The 15,842-nt window shown below is 38.5% G+C and overlaps 2 protein-coding genes across 7 annotated transcripts in view; one reads left to right on the top strand and one right to left on the bottom strand.

Moving 5' to 3' along the window:
- Positions 1 to 10,228, top strand: part of ELK3 (ETS transcription factor ELK3) — a 69,860-nt gene extending 59,632 nt beyond the window's left edge. For 2 of the 4 annotated variants that reach the window (XM_005898410.3, XM_070370326.1), the window contains exons 4-5: positions 1,806 to 1,928; positions 7,654 to 10,228. In XM_005898410.3, coding sequence (XP_005898472.1) covers positions 1,806 to 1,928; positions 7,654 to 7,752 — 222 coding nt within the window. In that variant the 3' untranslated portion in view covers positions 7,753 to 10,228. Of the gene's footprint in view, positions 1 to 1,805; positions 1,929 to 2,365; positions 2,441 to 7,653 lie in introns of all 4 variants that reach the window. The other 2 variants (XM_070370327.1, XM_070370328.1) reach the window with 2 other exon arrangements.
- Positions 10,229 to 12,948: 2,720 nt separating this feature from the next.
- Positions 12,949 to 15,842, bottom strand: part of CDK17 (cyclin dependent kinase 17) — a 111,149-nt gene continuing 108,255 nt past the window's right edge. The window contains exons 16-17 of one of the 3 annotated variants that reach the window (XM_070370323.1): positions 15,527 to 15,604; positions 12,949 to 15,356 (exon numbers count right to left, since the gene is read on the bottom strand). In XM_070370323.1, the coding sequence (XP_070226424.1) occupies positions 15,349 to 15,356; positions 15,527 to 15,604 (86 nt within the window). In that variant the 3' untranslated portion in view covers positions 12,949 to 15,348. Of the gene's footprint in view, positions 15,605 to 15,842 lie in introns of all 3 variants that reach the window. The other 2 variants (XM_005898411.3, XM_070370324.1) reach the window with 2 other exon arrangements.

Genomic DNA, 15,842 nt, shown 5'->3' with positions numbered 1-15,842 from the left:
GAACCTGGCTTGAGTGACATGCAAATGTTAGTTCTCAGATCAGATGAGCTACAGACCTGACACTCACACAACTGAGAGGAACCCTAAGGTACTGGCTGCCTGGGCTGGTCTGTCTGTTTCAGTTCTTTATACAGTTGAGGATTTCTCCCATGGCTGGGTTTTAATACAGTTAGTCAAATACACTTAATTACTGATAGCAGTCTTGGAACATTTATTGAGCATTTCTAATCTGCCAGCTTTACACAGATCATTTACTCTTCCTGATGATCCCGTAATGTAAGACATGTAGGCATTTTTCTGTTTTATAGATTAGGAAACCAGGCAGAGAGGGGTTGTTACCTAACTCATAAGTAGTTGTTCTGAGGCTGGAACCCTAGTAGAGCCCATGCAGAACTGCCAAGTCTGAACCGTTAGGCCAGATGGCCTGGCCTGTTTATGAAACTGCCTTGGGTTAGAACAAATGGGAAATTTACCCAAAACATGTATTTTGGGTAACCTCGTAGGTCATTTAATATGTAGGAAATGCTGTGGAACCAAAACTCAAATTATTTGAGTCTTTTCAGCAGCTCCATTTTGAGAACCTTTGGATGTTTATCTCCTTTCTGCAGAACAGAACAGACCTTTCCATTTAGGTTTAAGCCAAATGTTCTGGATAATTAACAAAGCTGCTGAGGCCAATTCTAGGGGGAAAAAAAAAACACTTTCGCATGCAGCATGATGTAATCTGAAATGCTGGTGCCCTCACTGCCCTTCTTACACAGAGCACCTTATTGACATCATGAAACTACAGAGGGGCTCCTCCTAGTCCCTAATATGCACAGCCACCTGGACAAGGAGCTTGTCTCTGCTGAGAATAAAAACCAGGCAGGCTTACGGTGGTGGTGGGTTGTTCCTTCTGCACTCTAGCTGGCTTGAAGACCAGGACTCTTGCTGCGAGTATGCAAGCAAATGCCATCCTTGGCACTCTCCCAGGAAACCCAGCATTTTGGCTTTAAATTCTATCTGACAAGAACGGATTTTGTTTCCCTCTGAGCCATTCCTGGGGAGATGAATTCTCATCAGCCCCATATCCAGAGTGAAATCTGGTAAACTCAGTTCAGAGCTTTTCATGAAGCTGCTACAGGGTATTTTAGCAGCAGATCCTAAAGTATTCAAAGGGTTGTTGATAGGGAAAGTGAAGCTTGGGAGGCCCTTTAAAAATGTGTGCCTGTAGCCCAAGTAATGGATGTCCACTGTAGAAAAATTAATATAGAGAAGGAAAAATAAAGCCCTCTCATGGGATCCCATTTGCTTGTATATTGTTGTGTTCATGTGTGCTCAGTCATGTTTTGACTCTTTGTGATTCCATGGACTGTAGCCCGCCAGGCTCCTCTGTCCATGGAATTCTGCAGGCAAGAATACTGGAGTGGGTTGCCATTTCCTCCTCCAGGAGATCTTCCCGACCCAGGGATCAAATCTGCTTTTCCTGTGTCTCCTACATTGGCAGGTGGAGTATTTACTACTAGTGCCACCATTCTTGTTTAATGTGTGAGGGGGAGCAAACTGAAAAAAGCAGCTTGACAAAAGTTGTTACAAACTTGAGTTTTCTACTAGAATGGTTATGGAAGGTAACTTTTCCATTCTTTATAATACAAATTGCTCAATTAGCACTGAAGGAAATTAAACTGCACAGCCCCGCAGAAATAACGTCGTCAGATTTTCCTAAAATGATGAGGTTGGTTTGTGGCTGGTGCCCGGAGCACACTGTTGACCACAGTGGGAACCGGCGATACAGGTATCAATCCTGTGTGTGCTTTCTTTCCCAGACACCAAATGGACTGCTTCTGACCCCGAGTCCACTGCTGTCCAGCATACATTTCTGGAGCAGCCTTAGTCCAGTTGCTCCACTGAGTCCTGCCCGGCTGCAAGGGCCAAGCACGCTGTTTCAGGTGAGCATTTAGAAATGAACTTGTACATGTGCAATTTCTAAGGGATGTGTTTCCTTGATAAATCCTGCAAGGTAACATTTTCTCTAAATGTAGGGCAGAACTCACTGTTAAGTTTCCAAAAGGAATTCATGTTAACGTGGCTGCAAAAGGCACCTTCAGAGGCAGGTACTTTCATTGAGGTGGCGTGCACATGTCAGCTATCCATAAGTGGAACAATAAGTTCTCCAATTGTTCATTTTCACTAACTATGAAAACTAGAAATTTATAAGGAAAAAATTTTTAATTGTATTTTATAAATCTCCTAAGACTTTAACATACTAACCTATTAATAAACACACAAAATAAAGATAAAAATCGTGAACTCTACACTGTAATAATAGCAAAGTTACCTGCATAATTCTATGAGTCAGAATCAAGTTTTCCTTGTTCTATAATAGAAAAAAGAAGCATCCAGGGATCTGATTAAAAGTGAAAAGTCTCAGCTGTTCGTCTTGTAAAGCTCCCTGTACTAGGTAAGCGCATTCATTAGTCATCTCCATACTAGAAACCTGCAGTAGCATCACTTGCTATCATGTGGAAATTGGTATTTCCTCTTGGAGACCCAAAGATTATGACTCACAGACCAAGATGTTACTGTCTGAACATGTGAGTGTAGAAAGGGTCCCAGGGGCAGGAATGAGGCAAAAGTGGATCAAGTGCACACACCTGTTCCTGATTCTGACCTTGTCTGTCTCATTCACCTTGCCTCTCACCTCTGCCCCTCAGCCTGGCTGACCTCAGGCTGTTGTTCTTTGGTTCTCATTGCACCTAGCACTAACCTCTTTGTCCTGCCTGTTCATCTGACAGTCTCCCCACTAAACACTGGGCCCTCAAGAAGCCAGAACTGCATCTTGCTTGCTGTGGTGTGTGCCTGGCATCTAGCATGCTGCTTGGTACACAACATGTTCAGCGATTACCACTGACTGACTAAAGGAAGGGATGCCTCAGAATTCACCAAGAGAAGAGATGTCTGAGAAAGTGTTAATAAGATCATGTCTCCAGTGCTTTTCTTTATCGTTCATTTTGTTTGTCAAGGTTAATATTCACCTCTGTGCCAGGGGCTATACATGCTGGTATTTAGGGTCTCATTGGGAGAAGGGTAGAGCTAGAGAGCTTCTGATTACTATCTTCTCTGGTTTCCTAGTAGGGATGAGGTAGGGTGTCATGATGTGACTATACTTAAGTTATCAGGTTTCTCTTCCTGGCATTCCTTCTCGTTACAAGAAACTGAGATATGGTCATGCACAGCCAATGTGTTGATTCTTAGCTATTTTAACTCAGGCAAAGAAACAAAAACTAGCAATAGCAAAAGGCAGTGAGCAAATGCAGAATTAGGCAAGCTTTAGATTGGTGATCTTTTGGTGGGGAAACTAAAAGACCTTATTTCCTGGAAGTCTCCAGATGGGAGCAGCAGAGAGTTCCTGAGTAGAGCAGACAGGATCGTGTGGTGCGTAGTCAGCTCCACAGTGGGGCCTGTAATCCTACCCTAATCCTGGAATCTAACACAAGGCCTCTCTAGGTTCCTGAGATACATGCGAATAATGAATGGACTCTCGCTTCCCTCCTTGCTGAAAATCCTACCACCAGACTGTGCTGGGTTTGGTAACTTCCCAAGGAGGCCCTCCAGAACTACTGGCCCAGAATTCTTGGAGATTTCTAGCCCACTACTCCCAACAGTTAATAGTAGTTCATCTCCCCACTGATTCTACACATTACAAGGTATCAGGAGCTCTGGGAATTGGCCAGGATGCACATCCCTTCAGTCACTATTGTAGACTGTAGTTCTGCACTGTAGACCCGTGGTTCTCAACATATGGCAGACTCAGCCAGAGGCTGGGTGTGTTAAAATGCACCTGGCTGGGTCCCTCCCTCCCCCAGAGTCCTGATTCAGAAGGTCTGGGATGGGGCCTGGTAATAATACTCTTTAATACATTCTAGAGCCGCTGCTGCTCCAGAAACCCCACTCAGAACCACTGCTTACCAGTGGCTCCTGATTTACATTTAGAATTCTGCAGAAGAAAAGCTGCACTTAATGGCTACCTGATCAGAACTGTGATTTCACAAATTGGGCCTGTCCTCTCTCCTGGAGCCATTCAGAACACAACCCTGAATGGGAAAATGTGACCATGTGTGGATGGCTGACAGGCTGCATGGCCGTGGGCCCTCTTTTTGGGGTTGGGGTCTGTGAGACTAAAGAAAAATAACTTTGTACCTTTTAGAGTATTACTTCTCTTCCTATGTATGATAAAAGGACTGAGCTGGTGAAAGCTGAAATTTGAAGTTTTGAAAATGGTTAAAATAACATGGTAAGAATCTTTTTTTTTAATTAGACGTTTCAAATGATCAAGTTTCAAATTTAGATTACTATCAACAGTACTGCTTTTTAAACTAATGGAAGTAACTTTAAAAACAGGAAGCCCCTTTCACGTATGCTATGTGAATGTGTTGGAGAAGGAAGACAAATTAGACTTGGCCTATAATGATGCTGGCAAATTTCCTGTTATAATTAGAAAAGTATATCAGAATCCTTAAAGTAACAGTTGACAAGGCTGAGGAGGAGTTCTGGCACTGAGGGTCTCTTGCTATTATTAGTAAGTGATAGCAGATACTGAGAATTTCAAGGGAAGGAGAGTGGAGATATGAGCCTTTCTAGAAGAGGTATGCTTGGTAATTGAGACACATAAAGAGAGAATTGCCAAAGACACTGTACTAAATCTAAATATACACCTTGGTTTATAAAGTGAGATGAGTTCCCAGTTGGACTGTTTAGTATTTTAAGCTTGTCTTTAGGATGTTTATTCTGCTTTTGAAACAGATTTTGATCATATTTGGAATATACCTAGTAGGTACAGATACAAAGTAATTTTCAACTGAGAAAGTTTTCCGTAATTTTTAACTCAACAAATCTAACCCAGAAAATACTTGTAAAGCTCTGAGGCAGGGACTGTGGGGATATACAACACGTGAATGCTGCTGCTGCTAAGTCGCTTCAGTCGTGTCCGATTCTATGAGATTCCATAGACGGCAGCCCACCAAGGCTCCGCCGTCCCTGGGATTCTCCAGGCAAGAACACTGGAGTGGGTTGCCATTTCCTTCTCCAACGCATGAGAGTGAAAAGTGAAAGTGAAGTCGCTCAGTCGTGTCCGACTCTTAGCGATCACATGGACTGCAGCCCACCAGGTTCCTCTGTCCATGGGATTTTCCAGGCAGGAGTACTGGAGTGGGGTGCCAGTGCCTTCTCCGACAACACGTGAATACCAGGTGTGTAAACACAGTGCTCCAGGAACCCAACAAGAATTGCTCTTTCCAGTTGGGGCCTGAACAGAGGCCCTAAGGCAGAAGGGACAAGCTGAGTTGGGAAGATGGGACAGGATCACGGCAGAGTGAAGTACATTCTAAATGAACAGATATGCATCATTTGGATATGAAAATACATAGTCTGTTCTGGAAGGGACCTGGGTGATAGACTGGTTGGAAAAGCAGCAATGGGGCTTGGACAGTATAACTAAAGAGTTGTTAAGTGAAAACCATGGGAGGCCTTTTAAAGCTGGAGATTAATGTAAGATCTCTATTTTAGAAAGGTTATCACTGGTATCATAATGTGGGGAGAGGACAGAAGGCAGAAAGAGTAAGGGGCAGGAATACATAGATTTACACTACTCCAAATTCTGAGGGGAGAAACCACCTTTTACATGAGAGTGAAAAAGACATTCCAGAGGTAAAATTGAGAGGATGACTTTTAGATGGGTGTAAGGAGTAATTAGTGAAAAATCAGGAAGAGGCAAGCATTACTAAGTGATTAAAAGACTGGTAATGCTATTGATAACAATAGCTACAATTTTTTGAGGGCTACCATATGTCAGACATTGTTCTAAAGCACTTTTCATGGCTCCTTATTTAATAGTCTCAACAGCTCTATTTGAAAAGATGACCAATTTTACAAGAAAAAGAAACTAAGGCCCAGAGATGTTGCTCAATTTTCCAAAGATCCCATGTTAACAAGTGGTAGAGCTCTGATTCTTGTTTAGTGTCGTGCCCCTTACCCCCATTCTTACTGACTGTAGACTGAGTGGGCAAGAGGTGCTGGGGCTATCTAACTGACACCAGGAGATGTTTGTTGAGTACAGTACAGGAGAAAGGAAGGCTGAGGACAGAAGCTGGGGAATGCTGTTTAAGAAAAGGGACTGCGAGTGGATGAGGGGAGGGGAGGGGGGCAATAAAGAGGAGCATGAAACATGTCAGAAAGGTCAGACTAACCAAGAGAAACTGTGACACTTGATAGAAATAAACAGGACAGAAGTCAATAACAAAACCAAAACTTTTGAGAACACCAGTAAGATAAACTACTACTGAAATGAGAGAAGATGTATGAGACTTCAAAGTCTGCTCTTCTTCCAGTGTCTACTCTTAATCAATGGGAATAGTGGTTAAGAGCACACCTTAAATAAAAAGTAAAGTATAAGCTAAATGTAAATAGATTTGATAACCCCAGATGAAATGGATAAAATTCTGTATAATGTTAAAATTCAAAGTGTCAGGAAAGAAAATCTTGATTATAACCATTACAGAAACAGTAATTAATAGCACCACCCCCTTACCACTGACATTAAAATAAGTTGGGCAGTTGGGTACAGAAAGCACAGTATATAGACTAAGTAAGAATTAAACTAGAAGACAGCCCAAGAGATCACTGTGACTCATCTTGTGCTCAACAAGGAAAACTTAGTTTTCAACAATCATGTTTTAGAAGGAGGTCTTTAAGTATGTTGTGTTCAGTTGGGAGTATAGCTGCTATACTTTAGACATGAAAGACATCAAACCATACACGTTTGTCCCTTCGTAGCTACCAACAAGACACATTAACTATACATTTTGGCACTTACGGGTTATCTATTTGGTTTGGTATTATCATTTTAACTAGAATATTTTTAAAGATATTGTTTTCTAAATCTCTTAAGATAAAAACATACCTCATTTTTAACAGTGTCTGAGAAACATCAGTAGTACTCTGGAAAACCGATAGTTTCAAAATACAATATGAGAAATTACTGATTCATATACAAAGAGTTTCCTAGTTTCCAAAATTGATTTTTCTTAATATGTAAAGCAAATAATCATTCTACTGGAATCTTCTAGAAACACTATTAGAACATGCTTTAGCAACATATAAAGTATGTATTTTTTTCGAGTAGCCTCTGCACATAAAATAATTTGGAATATTTTCTAAGCCTTAGCCTCTGCTGTACGTAATCTTGACTTCATTGTCATCTTCCAGTTACTCATTCTGTAAAATAATTGGCAACATGGACTTTCATAGTGGTCCAGGCATTAAGAAAACGCCTGCCAATGTGGGGAACATGGGTTCAATTCCTGGTCCGGGAAGATTCCACATGCCTTAGGGCAAATAAGCTCGTGCGCCAGAACTGCTGAGACCTACACTGAGGCTTAAAGCCTGAGCTCCGCACCAAGAGAAGCCACTGCAATGAGAAGCCCACACACTACAACTAAGAGCCAGAGCAGCCAAAAATAAATAAATAAAATTATTTCAAAAAACTGGCAACTGACCTCTATCAATCACAGAGGTGATGAGAGAACCGGTCCACTGTGGTCTGTCTAGGAATGTTAAAAACTCTGGTCTTCCCAATGGATTTGCAGTAATTATTGTAAACATCTTTTGCCCCTACAGTTCCCAACACTGCTCAATGGCCACATGCCAGTGCCAATCCCCAGTCTGGACAGAGCTGCTTCTCCAGTACTGCTTTCTTCGAACTCTCAGAAATCCTGATGACATCTGGCCACAATTTAAAGACTCATTAACTGATGAAACAATTTGTCCCCATGGGCTAGTTTACCTGTGTCGTGAGAAGGATGTTGTGAAACCCGTCTGTTAATTTGGTTTGCACTTTTCATAACATGGATGGTCTAGATTTATGTTAGCATTTTAAAACCTTTTTTATATTCAAGTATATATGAAAATCTGTTTTGCATTAAGTGAATTTTAATGTTTTTGTTTTTATATCTTCTTAGCTCTTAAGTGTTGAACACTGTTGACAGTGAAGAACTTTTCTAAATGGTTTTCAATGAAATAAGGATGTGAAGCTTTCTTCCTCTTTAATTCTGCAAATGCTGAACTGTGCTTATATACACTATAACCAGCTGTGCCTTCCTTTGCATTTAGTTTATTGTAAATTATCTATATATATTTTTAGTATTGAGAAAATGAAAGACAAAAATTAGTATCAAACAACTCTAGTAGAATTTCATTATTTTTCACAAGTAGGCAATATGAAAGCATTCATTACTTTTCTTTTTGGCTTTCAACTGTATGAGAATTGCCTTAGAACCTCTTTTGAACTGAAATTCAGTGAATATAATATCCAAGTAATGTTTTTATAAAAAAACAAGCCATATTTAGACAATAAAATTTCATGAAAATGTTCTAAAGTGCATTTTTTGAAAAATGAACCTTGAAAGGCTAGCCTCCTGTTTACAATCTTTGAGACTCCTTCCACACAAAAGCCTGAGATGGAAAAACTATATCAAGTACACTCAATCTATGCCCCTGGAATATTTCCTAGGTTAGCACATTCTTATTTTAAAAAATTAACCTGGTTCTTCCCATTTTCCATTGAGAATCATACCTCTCTGATGCATTTACTGTATCTAAGTTAGGGTTTCTCTGAACCCCAGAAACTAACATTTAAAAATCCTATGCTTTGGAAAAGGTTCACAGACTGGTGATGAATACATGTAACAAAGAAAACATTTTGTAATACCAGGTATCTTCATGTGTATGGGTAAAGCCTTGGTTGTGGAAATTGAGGTGTGTAGGATACACTGCTTTATGTATTACTGTTTATGGTGAGAATGAAGGAATATTGATTAAAAAAATATAAAATTCTTCAGGAACCTTATTGTCGAACTGAACTTATGTAACAACCTGCAGTACTAAGCAGTGAGTCCTTTTGTGTAGTGTAGTTTAGAGCAGTGATAAGAGAAACACTTTCTGTTCCTCAGAAAAATCAGCAGGCACCAGTTTACGGTGCCCATCTGTATATGAAGTAGTGAAGTTCTAATGTAAGATTCAAGAACTGGAAGATGCCCAGTGCGTTCAACTCAAGAAAATTACCATCCTTAACTATAACAGAAACCAATTTGAAATGTGGCTAAATAATTCACTGATCCAAATGAGGCGTTAAATGGCAGGGATTATGAGAAAGGGTAAAAAACAAAGGTTGTAAAAACAAACATTTGAGTTTTCAAGAAATCTAAAATTTTGTTGCAACACTTTTAACGCTTGAGATGTTCAACTGGAATTGAGCTTGAGATTTTCAATTGGAATTTTATTTGGTGATGTAAGCCCTTATCTGGGGGAAAAATCCAAACTCTAATATGCATCTTTGAATATAAAGTAATGGGCCTGGTTCCACAATCTGCAAGGAGACACTGCTGTCACTACCCACAAAGGATAATTCTATACTAAAATAAAAGAGTTAGTCCAGGGGACTGGTGTTTACCAAACAGAAAATGTTAGAAGAGGCCTTTGAGAGACATCCAACCACCATTTCCAGGTAAGGACAACTGCACAAAGTGGGAATGCCTAGAGCTACATGCTCACCGAAGGTAGAACAATGACTGGTGCTCAGTCCAGTTCTACCTCCCCACGCCTAGGTATAGGTACCTACTGGTCCAAAACTGCATGGTAGGTAGAAAAAAACAAAAGAGCATTAAAAACAAACAAACAAACAAGTCAGTTAAGAGCATACCTCAAATGCAGGATTCTTAGAGAAACTAAAGTCAATGTGCAAAAACCTCAACCTAGTATTCCCTTCCTCCAAATACTATGATTAACATACACTCTAGCTCCATTTACTAGAAATGGAAAGAATACAGTAATTTTTGATGCACCAAAAAAACTCACATGACACAAATAGATAACTGGAGGTGTTGAAGTATATAAGCCTTATTGCTCTGCCTCATTCTGTGTGTGTGTGTGTGTGTGTGTGTGTGTGTTGGGTTTGTCTTTTTTAAACAAATATTTTAGTCAAAAAATAGGTTTCAAAGAACAGAATAACTTTGTTTTCTCTTATGTTTGCTTGATCAGTGTTAAAATGCTATGGTAAAGTTTATAGAACTATAACCTAACTGTTGGTCTCTTTTGTATACATCTTTTCTATGACTGCAAATCTTCAATTTTCATATATGTATCATTTTTACTGTTATATTATTTTTGTTCAATAAATACTTTGTGATAAAAGGTGTGAAGAGGCAAGTGGGTTGTATTACTTCCATTTACTTGGGATGATTCAAATGTCGCTATTCTATGGGTATAAGTTGGAAAAAGAATTGTTATTTAGCTTAAATATTGCACATTGAAACACTACATATATATACATTTAAACAGGTATTTAAGGAAACAAATATACTTCTTGACACTGAGTTGGGTAGAAGGGAATAGATTTAAAAACTGGTCCTCTGATCACTTAAATCTGAAGTTCTGTCATTCTGCATTGAGGTAGGGAGGTAATGAGGAGGGAGAAACTACATAACCATTTACTCTTTTAGCTGCGATTAATATCAAGAAATTAAAGCCATCCCATGGTCATGGATTAGAACACTTAATATTGTTAAGATCATAGTACTACCCAAAGTGATCTATGGATTCAATAAATTCATCACAGTCCCAAAAATCTCATCCTAAAATTTATATGGAATTTCAAGGAACCTAGAATATACAAAACTATCCTGAAAAAGAAAAACAGAAGTGGAGGACTCACACTTCTTGAGTGCAAAACTTATAAAGCTACAATTAATTAAAACACTGTGGAACTGGTAGAAGGATGGATATGTAAACCAAGAGCAGAATTAAGAACCCCCAAACAAACCCTCATTTCTATGATCAATTGATTTTCAACAAGGTGCCAAGGGGGAAAAGGTCAGGTCTTTCAACAAACAGGTCTAGGAAAACTAGATACTCACATGCAAAGGAATGAGGTTTGCCCCTCACTTTACACCACACATTAATTCAAAACAGATCAAGGTCCTAAATGTAAGCACTAAACTATAAAACTCTTAAAATGGGAAAATATTAAAAACCTTGGATTTAGCTGCTAAGTCGCTTCAGTCGTGTCCGACTCTGTGCGACCCCATAGACGACAGCCCACCAGGCTCCCCCGTCCCTGGGATTCTCCAGGCAAGAACACTGGAGTGGGTTGCCACTACCTTCTCCAATGGATGAAAGTGAAAAGTGAAAGTGAAGTCGCTCAGTGTCCTACTCTTAGTGACCCCATGGACTGCAGCCCACCAGGCTCCTCTGTCCATGGGATTTTCCCAGCAAGAGTACTGGAGTAGGGTGCCATTGCCTTCTCCGTGGATTTAGCTAAAGCAACTTATATATGCAAAGAAGAACTAAACGGGACTTCATGAAAATAAAAAACTTCTGTTTATCAACAGGACACCATAAAGTGAGCACAACCCACAAAAAAAAATAATTACAAATTATGTATGTCATAATGTTCTAGACGATATAAAGAACTCCTATAACTCAACAACAAAAAGACATACAACCAAACTTTTTAAAAGACAAAGGACTTGAATATACGTTTCTCTAAAGCAGATAATGGTCGGTAACACATGAAAAGGTGCTTAACTCCCTCAAGTCCTTAGGGAAATCAAAACCACAATGAGACACCACTTCAAAGTTATTAGAATGTATATAATGGGAAAAAAGAAGCAAGGATGAGGAGAAATTGGACCTCATGCATTACTACTGAAAAATGTAATATGGTGTGGGTACTATAGAAAACAGTTTGGTGGTTTCTGAAAAAGTTAAGGATTAAATTACCAACTGACCCAACAATTCCACTCCTGGTATATGAACCCAAAGAATTTGAAAAGGCTCAAACAGATGCTTGTATACCAATGTTCATAGCAACATTATTCACAACAGCCAAAAATGGAAAAAAAAAAAAACCATGTCTATCAACAGATGAATGGATAAGCAAATTATCCATATTTTGCCTGGATATACAGATAAATGGATAAGCAAATGTTGTATAGTCACACAACAATGTTACTCAGCCATGAAAACAAATGAAGTTCTGACACATGCTACAATATGGATGAACCTTGAAAACATTATGTTAAGTGAAATAAGCCAGAGACAAAAAAACAAGTGTGATACGATTAAATATGTAGTTTTTGTCTCTATGAATTTGCTTATTCTAGGTAAGAGACGGAGAAGGCAATGGCACCCCACTCCAGTACTCTTGCCTGGAAAATCCCAGTCCATGGGGTCGCTAAGAGTCGGACACGACTGAGCGACTTCACTTTGACTTTTCACTTGCATGCATTGGAGGAGGAAATGGCAACCCACTCCAGTACTCTTGCCTGGAAAATCCCATGGACAGAGGAACCTGGTGGGCTGCCATCTAGGGGTCGCACGGAGTCGGACACAACTGAAGCGACTTAGCAGCAGCAGCAGGTAAGAGATTACCCAAAGGATGAGGGAAGGAGAAAACATGGTGGTGGTGGGGGGGGGTGCGCGGGGTGGAGATTATAATGGCTACAAAGTTTCTGTTGTTGGAGTGATGAAAAATCCTGGAAATAGGTAACTGCTTTACAACACTGTGAACATAATACTTAATGCCACTAAATTGTATGCTTACAAAGCGTTAAAATGGTAAATTTTATGTTACATGTATTTTACCACAATTTTAGAAAACAGTAAAAACACACACACACAAACCACAGGAACTGTCTTTGGTCAAAAAGATTATAACATGTTAACATCACTTGGAAGGAAAACAAAAATGGCATCCCCTCTTACCTTTAAGAACCTTGTCAGTTTAAGACGAATCATCTGTTCAAGGTTCACAATTTGAGCTTCAATTCTCTTCACTGCAAAGTTTTCAGAATCTGAATGATGCTCAAGTATCAAAAAAAGAAAATCAAATTCCTTAATAAAATGAAGGAACATCCATAGTTTTTCCTAGGAAGAGCAATTTTATATAACTTGGATACAATTCTTCACCTTTTATATGCAAGAATGAAACATAAGGATAACTGTCAAATTTTCAACAAATCAAATAGATAATCTATGAAATGAAAAATCTGACAATTAAAAGTGCTATCCTATAAAACTACAGTAAAGATTAGTAAACGAATGGCCAGCACAATTATAAATTAATTGCTACTGGCACAGAGACACTTTTTTATCTTGAGACACATAAAAGAAAATGGTCCCATTCTGCACAGCCTTCTTCCCCAAGAAAGAACCGTGACTCAACAAAACCACATTTTAACAACATGAAGATTTTGTTATTATAAATTTTGAAACAAAATGGAGGAATTTTCACATAATATTTATAACCTTCAAAGTACAATATTAATACATGTCTGTCAGTTAGAAATAACAGCAGTTTGTTAGGCTACAGAGTTTAACATAAAACCAATTTACAAATGTGAAAAGCAGTAGTGGTCCAATATTCACCATTACACATGAATCTGTTTCTTCCAGAAATTTTTTTAAAAATTAAAACTTCAGTATCATGAAATATTAAAATAATACCCCAAACATGCCACAATCACTATTCACAAATAAAGTTAAAATGAAACATACAAAAATTCACTTAATACTGTTAAATAACAATAAACTACAAGATTTCCTGAACAGAAATGGTAGGACCCTGAATGTTTTACAGTGAATGTCAGGAAAATGAATTAAGTTATGACTCTTTTCATGATATATAAGCCCCAAATTTACATGACCATTTCAAAATATAGCAATTAAGATTTGCAGTTGGTAAGATGCACTAAACAAATAGTCCTTAAAAGTGAACACAAATGCTTAAAACACTGTTACCAACATCAAGGTGTATTTATGATATTCAAAAAGATGCATAATTAAAACTGTAATATTTACTATCTCTGGTAAACAGATAATACCTAGAATGCTTTAAAACAATCTTCCAAGTTCTCATTTCTCTCGTTTGTTATTTATCATGGCTCATATCAAACACATATTACGTCTTTCAGCTGATTCCAAGTGAATGCTATTAAAACACACACATATACACATCTCTCAAATGAAATAAATTGTTCCCCAATGAAGAATCATCCATTCTAATTTTTAAAAGAATTGTATTTAAGACAAATAAAACAAGATCTCTCATGTTTGACTGGACTTGTATGGTTTAACTAAATTAAAGCACAATGTAAAACAGGTTAAGTGTATTAGTATACAAATATCCAATAATATGCAGTAAATATTTCTAAAATGAGGAAAGGTAAAAATAAATAATTGTGGTACTTTAATTTACTGGTATGTAATTCAAGATCCCCAAAGTGTCAGGTATTCACTTGCTCGAATCAACTTCTGCATCACATGCTTTCCTAAACATAATGTGCTTATTGATTTCTTAGCTACTCTATTTGCCAATGTTCAATAAAAAATTATATAGCATGAATGTAAGAGTGTTCAAGTTGGCTCACTTATTTTACTGTTAAGCAAAGCTAAATTTACATTCCAGGAAACAATGCAGTTTAATTTTAAAAACAAACAAAAAATGCAGCAGTAAAACAATTTATGAAGAGAAACAGATGCATTCACATATAATAAAGCCACTGCAACTTCTCCAGGCATCAACTGTTGTGTTAAATAAACAGACAGTAGTTATTTAGCAGCAATGATTCCGCAATAAATAATGCACTGTGTTTCTCAGTCCTGCACAAAAATTGCAGCTATAGTTACCATCAACAGCTGTAACCTACTGGCTCTAATGGCAGAGAAGACCTTAAAACCAACTGTACAAAAAAATTGTCACACTGTGACAACAAATATAAAAACAATTTGTAGGTCTGAAATAAAAAGACTCCACTGTGAAGAGGACAGTGTAGACAAACGAAGATTCCAAGTCCACCAAAAGAAATAATTGCCTTCAGATATGAGTCCTTGATTGATAAGAAAGGCTGGGGGCTGGGCTTGAAACCATGTTATCAGACTTAAAAGAGCATGCTCTGTCTTCTGTTCTTCGCATGTCCTAAAATATAAAGTCATTTTATGAGGCAGTTCAAGGTTCAGTTTTATCCCACAAACAGTATTTGGTGACTCTATGAAGCTAATGTTCCCACCAGCAAAAGCTAATTCCATGGTAAGAGTGATCAGCTCTGTCTTAAAGGACCCTCTTGTTGATGGGGTCAGTCTACAGCTTCTATGCTTCGAAGTGATGAACCTGATGACTAGGGGAGCACAGATGTGTCTTCTGCCTCAGGTGCCAGGGGTGGCGGTCAGTGATCAAGCCAGGTCACTTGTAAGAGGTCTCTGTGCCATCTGCAGCTTTCAGGATCCCTGATTGGACTCAGTCAGATTCTCTCTGAAGAATTACTGAGCTGCCCACATCATACAGAAAAGTGAGTATGTGCAATGCTAAACAAACACCGTTGTGGAATGCACTGTACATTGGTTTTTACATAATTTTACTGATCAATTTATAAACCAAAAACTTGGTTCCACGCAATATTTCATGAACGACATGTGAAATGGTTTATGACAAACACACCTGTCTCTGGATAAGAAGAATTTCGAAAACCGGGGTCCTTTTGCAACTGAATCTCTTTCAAACTGAATATTGATACACCTAAAATGCATAGACAAAAAAACAGCAGATGAAAGCCTATCATTAAAGCAAATATAATCCAACTAGACACAAAACATCTAAATTATATACTGAGTGAATGTGAAACATTTATACTACATTTACAAGGTTAGAGCCCCACTGAAGTATTTTCTCTTTTGTTCCAAGGTTTTGAGAAGAAAACCAAGCCAAATAATCTCCCCTCAGAACCTTTCTCCTCCAATCTGGCTTTAAATTAGGC

This window comes from Bos mutus, chromosome 5 (assembly GCF_027580195.1).
Source record: "Bos mutus isolate GX-2022 chromosome 5, NWIPB_WYAK_1.1, whole genome shotgun sequence".
In the NCBI taxonomy this organism is placed as follows: Eukaryota; Metazoa; Chordata; class Mammalia; order Artiodactyla; family Bovidae; genus Bos; species Bos mutus.
This window is presented reverse-complemented; position numbering and strand designations above follow the sequence as displayed.